Source organism: Rhodnius prolixus, unplaced genomic scaffold (assembly GCF_049639745.1).
Source record: "Rhodnius prolixus isolate KJV_2025 unplaced genomic scaffold, Rpr scaffold_3, whole genome shotgun sequence".
NCBI classification, from domain to species: domain Eukaryota; kingdom Metazoa; phylum Arthropoda; class Insecta; order Hemiptera; family Reduviidae; genus Rhodnius; species Rhodnius prolixus.
The window spans coordinates 17,059,844-17,084,211 of record NW_027411603.1 but is presented as its reverse complement, the minus strand read 5'-3'; the positions used below and the strand labels follow the sequence as shown (position 1 = coordinate 17,084,211).

The 24,368-nt window shown below is 29.5% G+C and overlaps 1 protein-coding gene across 32 annotated transcripts in view; it reads left to right on the top strand.

Moving 5' to 3' along the window:
- Window positions 1-24,368, top strand: part of Mhc (myosin heavy chain) — a 38,593-nt gene that overhangs the window by 7,749 nt on the left and 6,476 nt on the right. For 5 of the 32 annotated variants that reach the window (XM_074126437.1, XM_074126434.1, XM_074126464.1 and 2 more), the window contains exons 10-23: window positions 162-265; window positions 5,341-5,478; window positions 5,599-5,718; window positions 5,949-6,098; window positions 8,460-8,630; window positions 11,663-11,842; window positions 11,940-12,096; window positions 14,919-14,971; window positions 16,760-16,847; window positions 16,939-17,056; window positions 18,836-18,953; window positions 22,235-22,371; window positions 22,876-23,002; window positions 23,501-23,710. In XM_074126437.1, coding sequence (XP_073982538.1) covers window positions 162-265; window positions 5,341-5,478; window positions 5,599-5,718; window positions 5,949-6,098; window positions 8,460-8,630; window positions 11,663-11,842; window positions 11,940-12,096; window positions 14,919-14,971; window positions 16,760-16,847; window positions 16,939-17,056; window positions 18,836-18,953; window positions 22,235-22,371; window positions 22,876-23,002; window positions 23,501-23,710 — 1,871 coding nt within the window. Of the gene's footprint in view, window positions 1-161; window positions 266-808; window positions 913-2,596; window positions 2,701-5,340; window positions 5,479-5,598; window positions 5,719-5,948; window positions 6,099-7,169; window positions 7,341-7,654; window positions 7,826-8,459; window positions 8,631-8,857; window positions 9,029-11,662; window positions 11,843-11,939; window positions 12,097-14,918; window positions 14,972-15,314; window positions 15,368-16,759; window positions 16,848-16,938; window positions 17,057-18,155; window positions 18,274-18,835; window positions 18,954-19,435; window positions 19,554-22,234; window positions 22,372-22,875; window positions 23,003-23,500; window positions 23,711-24,368 lie in introns of all 32 variants that reach the window. The other 27 variants (XM_074126462.1, XM_074126454.1, XM_074126461.1 and 24 more) reach the window with 21 other exon arrangements.

Below are 24,368 nucleotides of genomic sequence, written 5' to 3'. Positions count from 1 at the left end.
TTTTAAGTCTCATTTATTAATCTGTAAAAATGTAAGGAACCATTAATATAAAAATATGTTTTTATATTAAAAAAAAAAAAATCAGCTCTGGGACATTTTATGCGAATATAGTGTGCGTTCAGTGTGAGTGTGATATTTTATTTCTTTGGATGATCTTCTAGCAATGTGCTGCCTTTCTGAGAACATACATGACTACGTGTTCGTCTCCCAAGGAAAGACAACCATCAATGGTGTTGATGATGGAGAAGAAATGATGTTGACTGATGTAAGGTTATAGGGACACTCACAACGAGATAGAGAATCTATAATTTGTTTGTTTTTGTTTTTTTTATTTTAATTTCGACACCCCATCTTGACTGGGAGATGTTTTCTGTTTTTATTTTATTTTCTTTGTTTCTTGTTTCAATTTTGTATTAGATATAGAAGAAAATCTACTCTCTTGTAGATTTATTACTTCCGCTTTGCTTGTTTTATTTTTCTTACAAGAACTATAATACTTGTATAAATTCTATTAAAAAGAACCAAATACATTGGTTTGCTAAAGAAGTGCTCTCAGGACAGCACTAACCTAGGAAACAAAAGGAAAATTGCACCCATAGCACTATTTTTTTTCTATAACAATATATTTTATCCATTATGTACTGCATACAAAATACAAATTTATGGGTAGACCCCGTTAAATCACACAAACAAAGTTCAATTTTTAAAGAAAATATAACTATCACTAGCACAAAGAAAAAAGCCATGTAGTACTGGTCAAAGAATCTTTCTGTGTTAACACCCAGCTTACTTATGTGTGTTCATGAAGCAATGTGCCTGCTGTCGAATAACATCAATGATTATCACTTCGTTGCGCAAGGGAAGACTGTTATACCTGGCTTAGATGACAAAGAAGAATTCATGATTACGGACGTAAGTTTTTAGAGTGTAGCAAACCCGATTTAGAGAGGGTTTTTACAGCTACATTTTAACAGTAAGCTAGTTTTTTTTTTTTTTTTTTTTTTTTTTTTTTTTTTTTTTTTTTTTTTTTTTTTTTTTTACACTCTAGTCCTCACAGCGTTCTGCTATTCCTATTGGTTGAATGCTCTTCAACATCCAGGCTTCTACAATAAAAACTTTTGATTTGTGAAATGCCTCTTAATTCTGAAAAGGCAAATTAAATGTAAACAAACTGAGTAAAGACCAATAAGATTATTTACATTTCTTGCATTTCGGTTTCTTTTCGACATTTTTATTTTACTATATTTATTTTTATTTAAGGAACCTTAAATTTGTAAGAAATTTATTTCCGAAAAATATTTCTTAATTCTTTCTTCCCACATTTACCTTGGATCAAAAAAATGTATAGCCTGATTTATTAATGATTAATTTGTATTCGAAAAGAGTTTTTTAATGAACCATCTTGTGTAATTTCGTAAAAATGCAGTAGGTTCTGTTTAAGATCTGTTTCAATTCTGTTTGAATTATTTCTGAATAATTATTTTATCGGCAAATGAAACAAAGTGAAGCTTTTAGCTAACTATAGCTTTTTAACCAAATGAAATAATTGGAGAATTGGAGTATGTACTTATGTTATGTATCCTCTGCTAAAGTAAATAGAAGTTGTCGCATGTTGTTTTTATAATACGAAAGGTTGCATATTTGCATTATTATTGTTATCAAACAAAAACGAATTGAAAACAAACAGCTTAGAAATGGTTCAGTAGTCCAAAAACCATAGTTTATGTATATATATGTGATATAAGCTGCTTACAAGGAGCGGGTGTTGGTCTAGTGGTCAAGTGCGTGGCTTTGTAAGTGGGAGATTCCCAGTTCGAATCCCGCGTATGGCTTCTTTTTATTTGATAGAAAAAAAAATCACACATTTTTCACTGAACATTCAATCTACTCAGTTTGTTGGCATTATCTTTTTGTATTTTTGGAATTTTTTTTTTTTTAAACATTGTAGCTATATTTTTAGTCTAATATGCCCTTCCGTTGAGCACCAGTGTTCGTCTATCGTTAATTTTCCTGTATTATTTTTCAACTTCCGCTTAATGCTGTGCAGAAATGACCATGTTGAGTAACAGAATCGAAGAATATAAATTTATTAATCAAGGTGTAACCAGGATACCAGGAGTTAATGACAGCGAAGAACTACTAATTACAGACGTAAGTGTAAACAATTTCAATGTAAATGGTACCTTACTTCAAAACTCAATAGTAAGAGTATTCCGGAATAAAAATGTTTCATTTTCGTTATCAATCAATTATTAAATAGATTTATGAGTAAGGTATATATTTACAAGTAATGAAAAAACTCTTACTCAGGCATTATGGAAGATTCATATCGCTGAAAATTATTTAACTGACTGATGCTGTCATCGAATTCCATCATAATGAGCTTTTGTGTATTGTCTGTCTACAGGTCGACGCTTTATTGTTATTTAATTTCAGCTCTCTTAATGCTTGTTCTTATCATTTATAATAAATTAATTTACTTTCTTCTTACCATTTATTCTATGTAATAACTATTTTCACTTCATTTTGCAGCTTTGATTAATTTATAACTGTATCTTCAACTAATTGTTCTATTTATTTATTTTGTGCTTTCTAGCAATGTGCTTACTTAGTGATGATATCTATGAGTACAACTTTGTATCCCAAGGAAAAATTTCTATCGCTGGTGTAGATGATGCTGAGGAAATGTCTCTGACTGATGTAAGCAGTTATCCCCCGGATATCCACTTGGTTTCATTCCCCCCTTATCCCTTACAACAATCAAACTTTTTAGAAATCCCTTGATTTGAAAAAATTAGTACTGGATAGAACATAGAATCTAAACAATTTCATTAAAAAATATGCCTGAACAATACAAAATACCCGAATTGCCTACTTGCATATGCATTAATTGAAACAAATGCATACATTATTCCTTTAATACCATGAGTTTTAACAGCCCCATTCTAACTGGGATATTTGTAGTGTATTCTTCCCTTTGCATCCAAACCTTACCATATGTATTTATCTTTTTTTATTACTATTTTTTAGGTATCTACATTTTTTTTTCTCTTTTTGTTAAGTTTACCCACTTTTTGCAATGTCGTCTTTTTTGCTTTAATTACTCAAACAATATTTAATGTAGATGTTTAAAATTTAAGGCTTCATCAGCTGTCGGTCGATAAATATCTTAGACCTAAATGATTATTACTCGCGCTGGCTGCATAAGAACTGAAATAAGCAAAAAGAAAATAGTATTTCATCAATAGGTTTTAACGTTTTTTATTAATTGTAATTAACGTGCTTTTCATAAAATGCATTCATTAACTTAATTTTACGAATAAAATTTCATTTTTTTTTTGTTCATATACCATTTAATTAGATTATTTTAAATATATTTTATTTCTGGCATCATTCTTCTTTAAAAATCATTTGCATTTCTAATTTTGCTCACCGCAATTTAAATGTAACCGCAAACTTCTGGCCATACTTTTATCAAACTAATTATCGCTTTCTAAAAAGAAAAAAAAATCAATCAAATAACTGTAATTTTCTTTTACAAATGAATTTTTATAGGAATATTTATATTATTTTTATAGCTGCAGATAGTGTGAGAACCTCGTCTATAATTAAATGGCATAATTAAAAAATTTGCCAGGAAGTTGTACAGAATTGCTCATGAATAATTCGTACGATTTTCTCTTTATAATTTTTTTTTCTTTTTCTAATTATCAAGCCTCGTCAATATTTGTGGTTGTTATTAATGACCGGAGCCTTCTCAAAGCTCCGGACAATGTTCACTCGCAACATTTGTCTATCCACCATCACGCCATGAAATGAGCCCTTTCCTTTTTAAGAAAATTGTTTTCTGAACTTTTTTGAGAAAAATTAAAATGATTCGAAAGCTTTCAACCATAACAGGTTAATGGGAGAATGTTTGTCTTTTCTATTACTGTCAGCATCACTTCGGTGAGCATAACTATTGAGAAAGACCAGCTGCAAATTTCTAGAATGAATTTATTTACTCTTATTCATATTTGCTATTAAAATGATGAAATCGTCATCGATAAGTGCTATTTTCTTTTCTTGAGTATCTTGAGCGTCATTTTGTTTAGTGAAGAGTGAATGCTCTGAATTGTAATTCGGGGGCAACCTTAATCTTTTTAAAAGTGTCCTTCCTGTGATAAAAAAGTAGAAGAATATTCTAATATTCTTCTGTTTGACCACAGCCTGACCGCTGTAGGCTGAACATCTCCCAGAACCTTCAATTAAAATCTTCCATTATTAGTTATCCTACAATAAGTTTGTTAACGAAAATTTCAGTTACTATGATTTTTTTTAATATAATTGGTCAGTTTTCCCAGAGTATTAAAAAGATTTTCTCTGCTTTAGCTTAAATCAAATTAGCCTCATTAAAATAAAAACATCTAAATTCTTGATTTCGCCACTTGCGTTCTTGTCTGTAATAAAATAACGTCTTGTTTATTTAACTGTTCTAATAAAACATCAATTAGTATATTTGTACTTTTTAAAAAAATATGTGTTAGCGATAACAGTTTGTAGACAGACTCAAATAAGTGAATAGTTAGGTATTTTTTGTATCCTGGTATACAAAATTTTGATGTGATTGTAAGTACAAGTTATTTTTTGTGTGTATTTTTTGTGTTTTGACTTTTTTTAAATATCTAAACATGTTTATTTTTTACATTTTTTTTTTTTTATATATTACATTTTGTATTTTGTCACTTTTATTTATCCTTTTAATCATTTTTTTTTAGTAATATTTTTTCTTCAGTAACCATTTTTTATTTTATGAAATTATAAAACTGTTTTTCCTGTATCAAAACATTTTTGCTACTAATATTTGTGTTTTTTAATTTTTTTTTTTAAATTAGTTCTTTTAGTATTAGTAGTTATTTTATATATATTAATTTTTATAGATATTTTATTCATTATAGGCATATTTATTGATAGTTTTATGCGAATAAAATCTTTACAAGAATTTTAATTTTTATATTTTCAATTTTTTAAAAGCTTTTTTTTGCGACCAAAAGTAATTTAGTAATTGTTTTTTAATTTGTTTATTTGTTTTGCAACTGTAATAGATTTTAGTAATTTAATTCTTCAAGTTAAGTTCTGTCTTAATTTAGGTTGCATTTAAATATATATATATAAAAGTAATTTAGTAATTGTTTTTTAATTTGTTTATTTGTTTTGCAACTGTAATAGATTTTAGTAATTTAATTCTTCAAGTTAAGTTCTGTCTTAATTTAGGTTGCATTTAAATATATATATATATATATATAAAGGAAGAGTAATAATTAAACATATAATACAATTTGAATAATTCAACATTTATAGCAAGCCTTCGATGTGTTGGGCTTTACCCAAGAAGAGAAGGACAACATCTACAAGATTACAGCCGCCGTCATGCACATGGGTACAATGAAATTCAAACAGAGAGGTCGTGAAGAACAGGCTGAAGCTGATGGCACTGAGGTAATTTTATATTTCATGTTCTTAAAATTAGTTGGGAATCTTATTTCAACAGTTTATGGGTTATATCTTATTTCTTTAAATAAATATTATTTCTTCATATGGATAATTATATTGGTACAGGAAGGTGACAAAGTAGGCAAACTGTTGGGTGTTGAAGGCCAGGATCTGTACAAGAATTTGGTAAAACCAAGGATTAAGGTCGGTAATGAATTCGTAACTCAGGGCAGAAATGTATCTCAGGTAAATGTACAATTTATGCACATTATTAAAAAATAAACATTTTAGTACATGATCGCTAATTAATTAATTTTCTAAGAATGAATTATTAGTGAAAAAATGTTAAATTGTTAAGTTCAAGAAAATAGTTCAATAGTAATTTGTTTACTAGTATATTACCTACTGTTTATTATAATAACTTTGTCCATTTTACTTTAACAGACACTGTGAACATATATATATTTTTTATAAAGGTATCCTACTCCGTCGGTGCCATGTCCAAGGGTATGTTTGATCGTCTATTCAAGTTCTTAGTCAAAAAATGTAACGAAACATTGGACACAAAACAAAAGAGACAGCACTTCATTGGTGTACTGGATATTGCTGGTTTCGAAATTTTCGACGTAAGTTAATTTCAATTGGTCATAACTTTAATAGTAAAATCATTTTTAAACTTACTTAAAGAAAAGAATGATCTTTTAAAAACTAGTAATTTTAAAAGGATATATATACTTTTTTAAATGGGTTCTACCAGTATTCTATTTCATTTCTATTTCTTCAAGATTCTTTTAGAAATAAGTTTGGAATAACATTTCTTTCCCACTCCCGACCAAGTTTGATAATTACTTGGTTAGTTAATTGTACTTATAAAGGGCGTATTGACGGCCCACATTTTTAGTGACCAAAATTTCTTTCCATCTAATATTCTCAGTTTGTTTAACTATTAAACAAACCATTCATTCTTCAGTTTTATTTTTGCCATTATAATTCAAACAAATCTCATATGTATTCATGATTCTGAATATAGAGAAAGTAGCTTGCAGTAGCCTTAAGTAGATCTGACTAATCTGCCATCACCTGCTTTACCATTTTTACCCTAATACAAGCCATATCTTGGTTTTTTCAATGGCTTGCAAGTTGGTCTACAGTATTGTTATTGGTTTTTTAGGGAGCAGTGCAGTGAACTAGTTAAAAAGAAGTTTTGCCTCTGACTCCAGTTCTGAGATATTTTGTGTACTCAATTTTCATTAGTCATTTTGAAAACAAAAAACGTCACGTTCATTCAAAGAACAGTTCCTTGTCACTTTTTGGCCTTCTTGGACACGTTGCCAAAAACCCAAACTACAAAGACTTATTGTTTCTTGATTGTCCCTACGTTAGACTTACGTAGTTTACTTAATTTTTTTTTTTCCCCTAACTTTAGATTTGAACTTCAAAATTTGAGAGTCACTATTCATTACTGTTCATTCGGCATTTTTGTAGGTTGTGTTATAATTTTAATAATTTATTTGTATGTTTTATTTATAAGCTAAAACATTTATTTGAATTTCATTTCTCTTTCAGAACTATCTTCTCAAAACTTTATTTATTTTCATTGTCCACCTGTTGAACCATCACCAAATTTTTTATGAAACAATTAATCGCTCCAACACTTTACCTGCTTCCCAAAACCAAAAAATTCTCTTTTTTTATAGTACAATGGCTTTGAGCAATTATGTATTAACTTCACTAATGAAAAGCTACAACAGTTCTTCAATCATCACATGTTCGTATTAGAGCAAGAAGAATATAAACGAGAAGGAATCAACTGGGCATTTATTGATTTTGGAATGGACTTACTTGCCTGTATTGAATTGATTGAAAAGGTATAATTGGTGAACAAATGGTTCAGCATGTCCTTCCGTTATCAGATCTCTTTGTCTAAACCTCTATTTATTGTGTTACTTCAAGATGTTCTTCCAGTAAATGTCATAGGTACTTATTTTTGTGTTTCCTTTCTTTGTGGTCTTCTTGGTGTATATTCCGTCGCCTCTCCTATTTGAGTTCCTTTAGTTTGTTCAAATTTTTCTTTTAAACATACTCTTTGTGTAAAGAAACTCACTCCTTAGATGTATCACTGTAAATAACGTCTATCATGTATATAATTATTGTTTCTTTTCTTTTTTTTAACACAACGTAGTACAACGGCTTTGAACAACTGTGTATTAACTTTACCAACGAAAAACTTCAACAATTCTTCAACCATCACATGTTTGTATTGGAACAAGAAGAATATAAGAAAGAAGGAATTGATTGGGCTTTCATCGACTTTGGAATGGACTTACTTGCTTGTATTGAACTTATTGAAAAGGTAGAGAAAGATTCGCCGAGTGATGATCTTCAATTTCTTTTTGTTTTAAATGTTGATTAGGACATTCAACTTTCTTTTTTTTTATGATCTTGGCCTACGTGATGATATACACATCATGATTTATAAAAAAGTTTTAGGTTCCATTTGACCAGAAGTGATCATTGAAATTGTCTTCCAATTGGAGGTTAAAGGTAAAAACTGATTTGTAGGCATTTATTGTTCCTTAAGTCAATGTGACTGACTTTATTATTGTTGCACATCTCTTTGATATGAAACGCCAGAGATTTATTTTCTAAAACTACTGCTAAAATTACTGCATGATGTATGATTTCTTTGGGGGTCCCTAATGAACTTGCTCCTAAAATAGTTCACTAAAAGTCTTTCGAAAAAGATTTCTTTCCTTCCATTCCAATACCGTACATAACAGTTTTGTCCGAAAAACCAACTAACAACCAAAAATAAAATTAAAAGATTTGAGAGTTAATTAAAAATGAATGAATAAAACATTTCAGTCCAATCTACTCAGATAACTGAGATTAATAGAACATGATTGGTCATTAAACTGAATGTTCTTTTTCTTTTTTTTTCTAAGCATGTTTAAAAAAAAAAAAAAAAATTGTGCTGACCCTTTTAGTTCAACGGTTTCGAGCAACTTTGTATCAACTTTACGAACGAAAAATTACAACAATTTTTCAATCACCACATGTTTGTTTTGGAACAAGAAGAATACACTCGTGAAGGTATCGAGTGGGCTTTTATTGATTTCGGAATGGACTTGGCTGCCTGCATTGAGCTAATTGAAAAGGTACACAGAACTGTATTGAAAAGAGAGTCTCGTAACCTTCGGGCGACATGAACAAAAAGAATTAAAAAAATAATTTGGTGACCTCCAAAAAAAAATTGAGGGACTTCAGCTGAAAATCCTATCAGAAATTATTTACACTGTCCTCTCAATTTTTTTTACTTAACCAACTTAAATTAACTAGTTTTTTTATTTTGAGTTTGTTTGGTTTGTTTTCCCACTAAATTTAGTACAATGGGTTCGAGCAACTATGCATTAACTTCACCAACGAAAAGCTACAACAATTTTTCAACCATCATATGTTTGTATTGGAACAAGAAGAATATGCAAGAGAAGGAATTGAATGGGCTTTCATCGACTTTGGCATGGATTTGGCTGCATGTATCGAATTGATTGAAAAGGTGATAGAACCTCTACAGGAGGGAAAGCGGGATCAAGCAATAATTTTGTTCTTTCTTTTTTCATATACTTTAATAAAATAAAACTAACAATTTAGAATTTTCGTGTGTGTGTGTTTTATTTATGTTTTATTAATTAAATAAAATGACTAATTTTGTTTTTATGCGGCTATTAACAAGTTTATCGCTTTATAGGAAAATACCGTCGTACCAGGTACTGTACGCTTAATATTTTTTGTCTTTATGTATTCTTAAGACATAGGATATAGACCCTAGTGATCACAATTTTTTTACCTTAAGTGTTATCTATGTGTTCTCAAGTGAAAACCATGTATAAAAACATGTGCCGTTCGTTATATATGTTTATTTTGTTAGACCCATCTTTCCTTCAATGTCTATTTTATGTTATATGTCTTTTTTTATGAAAAGTACTATAAAAATTTCATTTAAGATAGAGTAATCTTAAAGATCCTCCACAGTTCATTTTGTTTTTAGTTTACGCTTGGTAAATTTTGATAAATTATTTTTCTCAATTTTGTCTTTAAATTGTTTACTTGCTATCGTTGTAATAAATGTTCAAAAAAATCAAGAAAACTTGAAGTTGCATTGTTCACGACTATGTACACGCTGTGAGTTGCACTGGAGACTGGAACGAGACTTTTGCCTGTTCCTTCTGCTCCCACACTATACTAGTCACGGGTATTTGCTTATTTATTTTAATTTTAGGCGCATCAACGTCCTAGGTAATTGGCGCCCGTGGTCTTTGTAGAATGCATTGCCGGAGTATGGGCAGTGTTCTTTAGTTGCAATTGCGCTTACGAGTAGTAAGCTGTTAAATGCCGCTAGCAAAGAAAAATCTAAAGATCGGCAGCTGAACTGGAAATTAGGCACCTCTGCTCTACTTGGACTTCCAGACTTGCAAGTCCACCCTGCTAATCTTTTAATCATTTAATGATTAATGTTTCAACTATTACAGTAGGCTTCTTGAATATAAGTTTCCGGAAATTAGGTCTGCACAAATTAAACTTTACTCCGCGTTTTTTCTGTAAGTTAACTCGCTGATATTAGAAATTAATTTGCGTTAAGCTAGGATTGATAAAGCCATATTTTCCATGGATAACATCCTGATCCAAAGTAAATAATTCAATTTGAAATTTAAACAAGATTCCTCGAAAGAAATAAGCAAATGCACTGCAGATGATTAGTCGGAAGGAAAGGCCCTTTGTAACTCACAGCTGTAAAAATTTATGTTATTTTTGTTTAATATTCATTAAAATTAACTATGTATTTTGCCAAATAATTTTTATAGCTTTTATAGATTTTTTGCCAAATTTCCGTAGTAGATGAATGCTTTTTTAGATTTCTTATTTATTGAGAATACATTTATGAAGTTTTTTTTTTTTTTATTCAGATATTTAGTTTGTAATCATAAAGTTTTCCAAATTTGCCTGAAATAAATACCAGACTTGGTTTTTCCATTGATAATCTTCTGTAATACAATCTTATTAACTCTGGATTTTCAGTAATTCCGCAATGGCTATCTTATTGTTGTACAGCGTATTACGAGTATATTGTAGAAATGAGTATGTTTCGCATGGTTAAATTGACTAAAGAAATCAGCCTCTTAAATGAAAGTTGAAATAATGTATTAGAAAACCTTCTTACTACTTCTTCCGTATCAAATGAATTTATCAGAATCTTTATTGAACAATCAATGTATCTTACATACATTGCTGCTGTATTATTGAACAATCAATCGTATCTTACATACTGGACAGAAAAGTATGGTAAACGACTGTCTCTAAAAAGTTCTCTTAAGACTTCATAGTCGCTTTTTAAATTATCTCTACCATTAACCATTTTATGGGAGTTATGGGCTGTTAACTACAGTTTCATCTAAAAGTTCTCAGTGTCATCCGGATTCTGATTCTATCCAAAATATTCCAGAAAATAGTTAATGTAACTTAGAAAAACAGTAAAATGTATCTGTCTAAACACCCTCAAAATCCTGCCTTCTTTGGCGAAAATAGCCGAGGAATCTTCAATTTTCATGGATGTTCTCTTCAGTAGACTATTGAAATTTCGCTAAACCCTTTAACAGAATACAGTCCTTCCAAAATTCAGAATTTTGTTTTCTGGATTAATCCACTCACAACTCCTGGAAAGTTCCAGCAATGGCTGGCGTTTCTCATCACGTTTCCATTGATGTGGCTATTAAGCATCAATGTACGTTCTCCATGTGTAGAGAATAATTTACTAAGATGTGTACATTCAGTGCAGGAAAAAATATAAGTAAATTAATTTAAAAGTTTCATCTATCATTTTTATGTTTTCTTATTCCCAAAACTTGTGCCTTCAAAACAAATGATTTGACACATCTTAAATCTGTTGTTTTTCATTTTTCTTGTGTTAAATCAAATATTTATTAGATCAAAAATATTCATGAAGAAAATCAAGTTGGTTAAAATAACAGGCGAAGTTGGAAAAAATAATTAAAATAAATTAAAATAATTTTTAATTAAATTACGCCCAAGAGCTTTGATAAAGTTCTTTAGAATAAGTCTAATTTGCTAGGAATGCAAGTCTGTAGATGTGGTAATGTGTTGTACTAATTGACGCATTGTGGTAATATTACAGCCTATGGGTATCTTGTCCATCCTTGAAGAAGAATCTATGTTCCCGAAAGCTACTGATAAAACTTTTGAGGACAAATTGAACACAAACCATTTGGGCAAATCACCTAACTTCCAGAAACCTAAACCACCAAAACCAGGTTGCCAAGCTGCCCACTTTGCTATTGGCCATTACGCTGGTGTTGTAAGTAGTTCAATATATTCGTCAAAAATAAATTCATACGCTACACTGAAAAGTAAGGATATGGTTGGTAAATACAGTTGTTTTCTACTTCAAACAGGTCTCATATAACATCACCGGCTGGCTTGAAAAGAATAAAGATCCCTTGAATGACACTGTCGTCGATCAATTTAAAAAAGGTAGCAATAAACTATTGATTGAAATCTTCGCAGATCATCCTGGACAATCTGGTGCTCCCGATGCTGGTGGCGGCAAAGGTATGTAAACATTTTTCAATTGACTTCAAAAAGTATGGCTTTTTACAAAAAAAAAAAAAAAAAATTATAAATATATATAAAAGTCCAACCATCAGTAAAATAGTAGATTTATAAATAATATCTATAACAGTTGACGAATGCAAAAGTATTTTTGCTAAAATCAGTAATACTGATTTTACTGCATTAAAACAAAATTAATTAATTAAAATTAAACAAAAAATGGTTTACTGGTAAAAAAAAAGAAGAGTAATTTGAAATCCTGTTTTAATAAACAACTAGAAATTACTTTTATTTATTATAAAATAATACAGAGAAAGAAGCTAAAATACCAGAGCATTTTAAAAATAATTAATTATTAACTATAAAAAAATTTCTTCTTGACTTTCAATTCTTTAAAGGTTTTTTAACTGTTGTAGAAATATAATTCTGATTCAAAAACTTTATAAAAACGGCACATTATCCTTTTTATTTATTTATTTATTATCATAAATAAGCCCAATTTGAAAAGAATTCAAAATTTATTGCCAGATAATCATTATTTTAATATTAGTTACTTGTTATTAATGTGGACTGAACTTTTTTTTTAAACAAATAAGTGTTTGTAACTTAATAAATTAATTAAAGCAATCGAACGAAATTTATTTCTAAAAATTAAGTCAAACAGGACTTTAAATATTATGTATTGTTCTAAATTTGATATTAGAAGAAACTTTGGTTGTATTAATTTTTCTTAGGATAGATATATTTAATATAATAAACTGTGAATCCCCTTTATTCGTTATGGATTAGAATATTTTTACTGATTATATGTAAGATAATAGGCGAGTGGTTAGGTGTAGCGGTTATGAGTGTGGACTTTTATAAGTGTGGGATCCCCATTTCGAGTATCTTTTTTATAATTTGGGCCCTTTGGATTGCCTGTATTCCTTCCCATTTTCGGAGGAACCGCCCTTCTAATACAATCTACGATCTATCTTTTTTATAATTGGTTATAAAAAAAAATATATGCTTACTTCTGCGTCCACAACACCTAATTTGATAGTTAGAGGTAAACTCCGCCTGAACAAAATAAGGTCGTACATTTTTAGGTAGTCTTATTTAGGTTTTTTCTGAACCCCACGCTGGCAACCTAATAATTGGCTATAATTTTGAGTAAACTTTTGTAAAATCAAAATTTGTAAAGTTCACGAATCCTTTTGACGGTTTTTTGTGCACAGCAGAACAAACATCACTTTAATTATTGAAGGATCTGTATCATAAAAAAACTTGAATGAAAATTAAAACTTAAATTATAAATTTTTATTCAATCAGTAGGTATAAAAGTGGAGAAAGATGGAATTTATAATCCATGAAAAACGGATAATTAAAAAATAAAATATCTAGGAGCATTTGTTTGATTTACTATTTTAGAAATAGGATTCGTCATTTTTTCTTTTTTCTTTATCTTATTCTTAATGCTAAGTATAATTATTTGTATTTTATAGACGATGTGATTTTTAATTATGTATGTTTGTTTGCGAATGTGGAGATTTCGCCTCAGCTTTTTCATGTTTTTGTTTTTTTATTATTTCAAATTTTTGATTTTGCTACAATAAATAAGGAAGTGGTAATTAGAAGAAAAGGATAGCATTTGGCTAATGCTTTAATAATAATGTCGAATTCATGTTGAACCTGTTACAATAAAATTCATTCTATTCTTCTCGCTGAAATGGAAAAATTATTTCAAACTATATTCGTAAGTTAAAATGTCGTTTTGCAGTTGCGCAAGAGTGAGAACTATGTTAAAATAGAAAAAACTATCATATTCAAATTTTAAAGTTAGCATCTGTTTTTCTCATTTTTCTTCTCTCTTTTTTCTGCTTTAAAAAATAAAGTTAGCGCATCGATGTGCATTTATATTTTCTATCTATATGTTTTAATGAAATTTTTCTATCAACTTTAGCAGTGAAAAAATCACAATGAAGAGCTTACGAATTGCTTTTGTTACATATACGAGTTATCATCTTTAAAGTATTTTGGAACTTTGTTTTGTTAAATATCGATAGTTTCTTTTGAGTTGCCCACTTTTAGTTTGAGAAAACATATTGTCCATTGCAATTTGTTTCTATCATTTATTTCATTTTCAATTCATTCAATAATTCTGTGTTTTTTATACACATAACAAAGTTTTGTTTTAATTACACGGTAAAAAGCGCTACTATGCCGACTTAATTGTTCAATATTTCAAGCAGGATTAATTTTAAATGAGCAATTATTTTTTGCTATTCCTGCAACCTTTAGTAAAATAGTGGAAAAAATTATGGTAGATTTATCAGACGGTTTCTTTTCAGACAGGAGACAAGTTTTATATCAAAATTTCAACTTTAGGAACTACCAAACTTATTTTAAATTATGAAACACGCTTTTATTGTTACTAGCTTTCAAGCTTTGCTTATTACAAATTCTAAGCCCAGTCTAAACTCTTTGTAAAGCTTATACAGTATGAATAATGTCACGTTATTATTGTGTACTGCTTGCTTTTTTTTAAATTTTTTTTTTTTTAATTATTATTTGGTTACAATTTCATCTATTTAGGTGAATTAATTATGCGTTTTAAACTAATTTTTAAATTCATTTGTGCTTTATTCTGTTTTCGGATTAGAAAAACCAAACGATGGGAGGATATTTTTTATTTATTATTTATTTTATTTAAAAAAGAATTATTGCAGCCACAATATCGAAGATGTAACTTACAGTTACTAAAAGAAAACTTCAAGTTGTGAAAAAGAAGGGTCTTAAATTACCTACACTTAACAATGACTGAACATCTTATTGGTTTTCAGGCGCCAAGAGAACTAAGGGATCAGCTTTCCTTACGGTCTCAGCCTTATACAAGGTATTTAAACAAAGAAAAAAAACATAAACAAATCCTAGGGCAATTTCAGACTAAATATGAAAATGAACAAATTGTTAAAATCTTCGATTTTTTTTTTTCTTTCTCTCTCTTGAGGTTCCTAATCTTCTTATAACTAAAAACTGCTGAGGCTGAAAGTCGGTAGAAATCAAAGAGTGTTCAGGCTGTGCAAATGCGACCCTACCTTCTGTATGTTTGTTTATAATTCATGAATGAGTGCATGTGGAAAGGAGAAAATGATTATTTTAATGAAACAAAAAGAAAACGTTCCAGTTTCCCTTGTGATTTTTTATATTTAGAGGTGGGATTTCTGTTTGAAATATAGGTGGCCGTGGCAAGAAGGGTGGTGGCTTCGCCACTGTATCATCTTCCTATAAGGTATAATTTACTGTGTGACCCCATCCGTATGTGATGTTCCTGACCAAAAAAAAACCAACAAATGGAATATACCCCCTCAAAAATTATTTTAAAAAATCAGTTAATAAAACATTTAACAAGTCAAATCAAAACTACATCCCTTAGCTTCCGAATGTTTTTTTATTTTATAAACCCTTTTCAAAAGATAAATTAACTTGTATATAAGAAATTTGTCATGTGAGACAAAAACGTTTTACCCCAATATATTTTCCTTACTTTCTTTTCTTCTTTTGTTATTCTATCATGCACAACTAAAATCAAGCAAGAAACAAAAATAATTTTCACCTCAATTCTCTTACTAATGTTTACCTAGTTTTATCAGCATGGTACCCCCATCTTCAAATATTATTATTTATTTATTTATTTAATTTTTTTTTATTTTATATATATATACATATTATATATATATTTAAAAGGCTATTTCCGTATAAGAACGGAGCGGCAACAAATCATCATTATTTTTTTAAATTGTTATTTCTGTACAAAAAAATAAATAACATCTATCACCGTTTTGATAATTTTTCAAGTGACAGTACAAATGGTTTGAGTGCACTCAGAAGTTTGGTTTGACCCCTCAATTCTCCTTTCAATAAAACTTTTCTTCTTTTTCTTCAAAACCCAACTTAACTGTTCCGTTTTTCTTTTTAAAATTATTTTTTCCCATTTTCTGTAAAGTTTCGTGAAATTTCACTTTATTTTCAGGAGAATATGAAGACTACACGATAAGAAAGGGTTAAGTCCATTCTATAAATTTTTCAGAAGAGCAACTTTAAAGTTTGAAACGTTACACTTTCAGTGTTTATTGAAATATGTTTTTGTAATTTATAATTGAATGACCTTAAAAATTATTATTATTATTAATGCCAATTTCAGTCGTAATAAACTTTATTATGCCGAGCTTTCGACCTAAGGTCATCTTCAGGGCTAATTTACAATGTACTGTTTTATATCATTAGATTTCTGTTCATGGATCCCTTTTTTCCGTGCAGTCTTCATATAGAAGTAGAGTTATTTTACCAGAGAATGTGGGATGAAAATTTATGAGATGAAAATGTTATTTTGTTTGTCAATTAAAAAAGGAGACTTTTTTTTTGCCTGAGAGGGGAAATTTCATCCTGCACCTCTGTCAATTCTTAAATATATATTTTTTGTGTGTGGATAATTTAACTATTATTTCAAAAAAAAAAAAAATTAGAATCAAGAGCTATTTTATTTCTTTCAAAATCTCAGTAATAATCTCGTTCAGTATGAATTTTCAACTTAAATTTAAAGAATTACTATTAAAATTATGGGATACGTAATTGTAATGTACAGGATGAAATCCACTAAAAGCGATTTTCATCAATATTTCAGGAACAATTGAACAACTTGATGACCACCTTGAAGAGCACCCAACCCCATTTTGTCCGTTGTATTATTCCCAATGAATTGAAACAACCTGGTAAGTGGTAATTTTTTTTCTCATTATTCATGGTTTTTTTTTCATTATTCTCTGTCTCTTAAAATTCATCTTTCGACGTTATTTTTTTTAGGTGTAATTGACTCTCATTTGGTAATGCACCAGTTGACCTGTAACGGTGTACTTGAAGGTATTCGTATTTGCCGAAAAGGTTTCCCCAATAGGATGGTATACCCAGACTTTAAGCTTCGGTAAGTTTTTTTGTTCAATTATATATTTTAAAGATAAAAAATGGCAAAAAAAGTTTCATAGTAGAATTTATATTACAAATAGAATCCTTGAAAATAAATCGTAAATACGGCTTAATTCCAAAATATATTTCAGCAATTTTAAAGACCTATGCAATTAAACGCAAGAAAAAATGGAATATTTTAACATCTTGTTGAACTAAAGCTGTCCCCTTACACATAGGGAGCAACAAGTATCTAATAACGGTAACAATTTTAACAAGGCTAATGGCCACAGGCATAGGCCAAAAAAAAAAAAAAAATTTAACAAATGCGGTTTTTGTGCACCTAGTGTTAATTCTAAACCTAAAGTTTACTGAATTTCACTTCAATTATTTGAAATTATTAAAAGGATTCAGGTAATAAAGAATAAAAATCTTAGATAGTCATGATTATACCAATAATTAGAATTTACAGTCGGCGTAATTGGTTGATATAGTAATATTGAGTTAAAAATTAATATCTTAAAATCAAAGAATCTTTGAATCTCGATTTCGAAAGTAATATATATTTATATAAATACTTTTACAATAATACTACAAATTAAATATATTGTAATTAGATGAAAAAATAAAAATGCGTATATAATATTTAATTTAATGTAAACAAATTTAAAAATAGACAGCATTATTTACACAGGTTTAAAGGGGAATTTTTTCGAACTTAAATATAGCCATTTCAGATTTGAAAATAATATTGCTTTTTTTGGAAGCCAGCTAGTTGTTTTTTTGAAAAGTATTTTTTTGTAGCAATCCAGATTCGGATATATCTTGCTTAGATGTAGACAACAGAAAGAAAACGGTATTTACACTGTAAACATATAAAAAAGACAACTTAAAAAAAAAAAAATATTGTAATAGATTTCAGTAACAGAACAGAGTATGATTTTTCGTTGCACCAAATATTCGAAACCAGCCAACAGCCAGTAATCGTTGCAGGCGATAAATCTTTGTTTAAAGCCTAGCAAAGATGATCTAAACATATGTTCGCCAATTGAAAATTATTTTTATTTATCCAGATCTAAATAATACATATATTTAAAGATTAATTCTACATTTTAAAGTTACATGATCCTGGCTCCGGCTACAATGGCCAAAGAAGCTGATCCCAAAGTTGCCGCCGCTAAATGTCTTAAGGAAGTAGAATTAGACGCAGAAAGCTACCGTATAGGCAATACAAAGGCTAGTTAAAATTATAAAGATTTTTTTTTTTTGTTGCGTACAAAAAAAAAAATCTGTGAAAATTGTATGAGATTTTCCTCTATTTGTTCTAGTATAGCACCAATCTAGACCCCTTTTTAGTTCCTTTAGAGAATGATCTGAAGTGTATTCCACTTAGTTTTCTTTTATTTGAGTTCTTCCCCAAATAGTAATTTATTCTATGATGCACTTGTTATGTTTGAAATGTTGTATTTCAATGTCTTTTTACCGTTTGTTTTCCCTGGTTAAAATTTGCCAAATCACATTGCACATGTTTTTCTCTTATTTCTGTATTTTTTTAATATATATGTTGGGTAGTTATGTTATGTTTTATTTTTTTTTTTCTAGTTTAGCAGGTCCATGATTTTGCAATCCTAGTGTATAATGTTCAGTACTACAACCAAAAGTGGCCATTTTTATTGGACTTTTTATTTTATTATTAAAGAAAAATCATATAACACGCAATAGTTTCAAAAATTAGTTTTTTTTTTAAGACAAGAAAAATAAATCAGAAATGTTTGAATTTGGTGGATGTGTGCATTAGATACAAGATTCTTAACCCAGCCGGTGTGGATAAAGAACCTGATCCAAAGAAAGCAGCAGCTGTGGTACTTGAAGCTACCACTCTAGATCCTGACCAGTATCGTCTTGGTCATACTAAGGCATGTAAACAAAGTTTAGAAAATTTAGCGACCTATTTTTTTTTTTTTTTTTTTTTTTTTTTTTTTTTTTTTTTTTCTTTGTTAGACCCTCAAACCTTCTATCAAAATGCCTTAATTTTGTTTTGGTAGTGGACTGGACCGCAAGATACCACCACCAGCTTTATTTATTTTTTGGTTTATTTTATTAATTTTCTTTTTTCTTTTTATTTTTTAGTAGTTTTTTTTTTTAAATTTCCTGTAAGCTCCAAGGTAGCGCATAATTTACTACATCAAAGAGACAGAGTATGTAGTTGTAGTTGTTATTATTATTTTTTTTTAATTTTTGTAGTGACCCCTGTAGTTATTTGGGATCTCTGGTTGAAAACAGCCTTGACGCTGCCTTTCAGTGATCCGTTTTTTCAACCCCAAAGTGGAAAAAAATCCTTGATATTTTTTTTTTGTTTGAACCATTATCCTTGCATGTATTTTGATCCTGTATCCAGATACAAAATTCTAAATGCCAAAGGAGTGAAGGACTATATGTCAGCTGAAGAAGCAACAAAAACAATATTGGAAGGAAATCAAGTAGATCCAGAACAATATCGCATGGGCCATTCAAAGGTATAAACAAACAGCAAACCGTGATTAGGCATTTTTTTTTCTGTTTACTTATCTAATTTATCACACTTTTCTCTAATTACAACTCTAAAAAGTCTTAATTTTCCGTAATTTTGGAAAATACACAATCTTGAGCTAAGGTTTTCTTCAAAATTTGCTAAAACGATTTTTTGTTTATGTTAGGTAGTGAAATCTGTTTTTATGCTTTTTCGGTAAAGGAGAGAGAACAAACCATTTCTGTTTGACTCAAAGGAAAAACATAATAAGCCCATGTTTCAATAGTTTAATCCCCCCACCAAACCAATCTCTAATACTTCGTACAAATCGGACTGACTTTTTACCTAGAAAAGAGCGTATGCCTAAGAAGTACCTAGTGTATTTCAAATAAACGATAACTCAACTAGTCTACCTCAAATTGAAAGGGCGTTTCTACCTCTAATTCACAAATTCTATAAAAGGGATTACTCAGCCAATTAAATCTCGTTATTTGTTGGGCTAGTGAGAAATCTAGCTTGATTGAAGTCCTTACAATCGTTTGCCTTCATGACTTAGGCCTCTAAACAATGCTGAATTTCAGTATGCTGACAACAGAGTCCTATATGTTCACGTGCACCACACAAGAGCACATTAAATCATTCGGAATAAATATGAGCTAAATAGACGGAATTCAGAGTAGAATTATATTGTTTTTAGTAAGGTAGCAAAGTCCAAACCAAGTGACCTGGCCCTTCCATAATTTTGCGAAACCCAAGAGAACCTTTACTAGCTTCAAAGTTAGACGGAAATAATGGGAAAGGAACTTCCTAATAAAAAATTAGCAGGCCAATAAATTTGTGCCTGCGAAATAATCCGCGCAACCAGGAAGTTAATCCTATAAAAATTTAAATAGCTGTCCGTCCTCCTGCGGATCAATCTACATAATCTTACTCTTACTACCCTCCATTCATTCACAATTTGGAACCAAGAACAAAGAGTTGATGAAAACCAAAGCTCTCTGTAGGTAGAAAAAGAATCCTTTTGAAAAGTTAAAATGTAAAAAGTTCGTAAAAAATATGTTTTTTCTAAGGCCCATTTAGACAACAAATATTTTATATTTATTTATAAACACACAAACATATTTAAAACAAATTTAACCACAAATAATATGTGAAATCTCTAATAAAACGTGACGTTTTCTTGATTTTTACCTTATTTTATTGTTGTTGCTGTTTATCCAAAATTGTGCATGAAAATTTTACCTTCCCAAGCATGATTTTTTTTTTATTATTATTTCACTAATTTTATTACTGAAATAATTTAAACTAAAAATATTCTTAACTTGTAGATTTCTGTATTCTGTTTCTAAAATATAGAAATGAAATACAGACACGTATATCTTATATTCGTATATATTTATGATGGTTGCGTTTTATACATGTAAGAATATCAAAATTAATTTTTTCTTATTTATTTGATGTGTACGTTAAATTTAGATAACCTGTTTTAAGTTATAATTAATTGGACACCAAGACATAGATAATTTCATTAAGTACTAAATCAAAAAATATTTAAAAATAAATGAGATATAAATAAGTCAGTTTACTTACTGTTAGTTAAAGATAGAGATGACTTGACCATGTTAAATTATTAAACCACTAGGTTGACTCTCATCTACAGATTTCATCATATTTTTCTACCCAATTTTTAGGAATCCTTATAATAAATCCTTTGAAAAAAACTGAAACTTAATATATATATAACAAATAGCTTCAAATAATTAATTTATTTTAATAATTAATGGCTCTTTTATTTTCATTTATTCAATTTTGATCAGAATAACTGGAGATCATATTGAAATGTCTGATATTCATAGAAACTTATCTTTCCCAATCAGTTTTCTCTCCCTAAATGTTGGAGCCATTTTTTTCTTCGTGAGCACAATTACTATTTTTAATAAGTATAATTTGTTAAAATAGTTTTGCATTGAACAATCTTTAATAAAGCAGATTTTTTCAAAAGGTATTTAAAAATTAAACGACCTACGTTAGGAATTGATTTACCCAGACCTTAGAGAGTTAAAAAAAAAAAAAAATCTAAATTATGTAGGAATGGTGTATTTTTAATGAAAAAAGGGGAAAAGTTTTGGCGCGATGCCTTCCTTTAAAATCAAATTGAAAAATGCAATTTTTCATGGAGCCAGTTTAACAAATTATTAATTATAAGTACAGGTGTGTTTAAAGGACTAACTAGATCCAATGCCAGATTCTTTATCTTTTTGGTTTTTTTTTTTCTTTGCCTCTAATATCTAGAGTAAAAGTACACTGACTAACCCTATCTCGTTTTAACTGTAAACGTTTTCTAGAAACACATTAAGAAGCTCACAAATTTTGTTAAATTAAACTTTAGTTGACAGGTAGTTATTACCCAAGTTTCAAATGGTTTAGGTTAGAAATTACCAAAAAATAAAATGAAATAAATAAATAAAAGGAAAGATGAAAGAGAGTAAATTTGAAACACGCACATTACTGCACAGACTGTAAAAATAAACTAATACACTTTTATTGCCTGCCATATGTGTCCAAAGTTTTCTTTCAAAAACAAAAAAGAGAAAGCAACAAAAAGGGTATATATTCAGAAAAAAAAACCATTAGTTTCAGCATAATTACTTAATGTTTCGGGTTGTGGGGTTTTTATGATTTATACAGGTATTCTTCAGAGCTGGTGTATTAGGTCAACTTGAAGAAATGCGTGACGATAGGCTTAGCAAAATCATGGGATGGTTGCAGTCATACATTCGTGGTTATATTACTAGGAAGGAATACAAGAAATTGCAAGAACAAAGGTAATTATAAAATTTTATTTATTAAATTAAACTTTAAAATGTGAAAAAAACCGACATGGAGATCAAATATAGTAGAGATCCAAAAAAGTCCAGTTGTAGAGTTTCTCTAGAGGCTGAGTCACACGGATCCCTCAATATACTTAAAAATAACTACTGAATTCTTTTACTAATAAGATTTCACTTGGTTTTTAAATCTCCAAATATTCGTTTATTTTTACAGAAATAAAGGAAATGAATATTTGAAATATTTTCTGTCCGCATAAAACAAATATTTAGTCAGGTTCTAAATTAAAAAAAAAATTATTAAATTCCATTTAGAAATAATGTATAAGTTTATAATAAAAAACTTCGGATTATTATTATTATTATTAACTATAATTATGAAGAGTAATAATACTAAGTGATAATGAGTAATGATAGGACTTATGATTGGTCTCAATGAAGTGATTGCAATTTATATAATAAATGCTGCAATGAGAAAGTTTGTTGATTTTCTTAAAACAGGTTATCCCTGCAAGTAGTCCAACGCAACTTGAGGAGATACCTCCAACTGAGGACATGGCCATGGTGGAAAATGTGGAGCAAGGTCAAGCCTTTGCTCAACGTAGCCAACGTAGAGGAAGAAATGAGGGTAAGTTTGCAAAATTTAAAATTTTAAAAAAAAAAAATGCTGAAACAAAATTTTTTCCTACATGTGGGGCTATGTTCGGTATGTGTCATTTATCGCATTTATTACAGCAATATACCCCCTTCTCATGCTGAAATAGTGGGGGGTTATTAAACGCGTATGTCTGTATGTGAAAAAAAGTCTAAAAAAATGGAAAAAAAAGTAGAAGGGGTTTATAATGGATATGAGCATACTGTTTGGTGGAGGTGGAATTAGATCTTAGTGTATATTCCAGGGTGGGGAGTAAGTTTGCTCATCCGTGGTTGGTACCCTGTGATCACCCACAGTTCTTTACCATTCTCTGTACTCCAGAGAAGGAGGTCGGTCCATCCATCCTTTCTACTTTAAAACTAGCTAACCATAAAAAAAAAAAAACAAATTTCAGCCCCATCCAAACCAACCATGGACTGTCCAGATGATATTGATATGCTAATTAAGCCAACTAATCGTGAAAAATTACAGAAATTGGAAGAATTGGTTGCCCAAACACAAGCCGCTTTGGAAAAAGAAGAGAAAGCCAGGAAAGAGGTAGAAGCTTTGAATGCAAAACTTATTCAAGAGAAGACAGATCTATTGAGGAGTTTAGAAGGAGAAAAGGGATCTTTATCCAGCTTCCAAGAGAAAGTGGCCAAACTTCAAGCACAGAAAACCGATTTGGAATCTCAGCTCTTGGTAAGTAAATCTATAAGAAATAAAATAAATTTTATTAAACATTTTCTGCAGACTTCCACATAACGTAGTGAACGTAGGGTGATGAACAGTAAATTAATTTATTTTTTCTGGCAGCTCGGTTAAATATTTAAGCTTTCACAATATGAATTAGTAATAACCATTTTAAAATTTCATTTTTTGCTTAACACTATGCACATAATAGATTCTCCGGCATATTTTAAAATAGATGAAAAATTAAAATAAAGAGAGCCAAAAAAAAGTATAAATCAGATTCATTTAGCGTTAAAATTCATTAAAATGATGTGGGGATAATAGTTCTAAATAAGGGGTTACTTTTAAATGTGCATTCCGCTGGCTAGAGAATTTAGAAAGAGGATAGAGGGGAAGATATGAATTCCTATTACTACGACAGACAAACGTACCTTACACTACTTAATATGTATGTGTCTTCCCTAGTATTCTATTTTAAAATAAAATGCTTTTACTTCCAAAATTCCAATTGTAGAAGCAGCAAAATGTCGTAAAATGTCAACAAGCGGCAGCGAAAGTTAAACATTATTTCTTTTCTAATAATAAATCTAGACATAAAAAAAAAGATCCTAACTTGCTGGTTTTATGGGGAAATTTGTATTTATAAGTTTAAATAATAATGTTGATG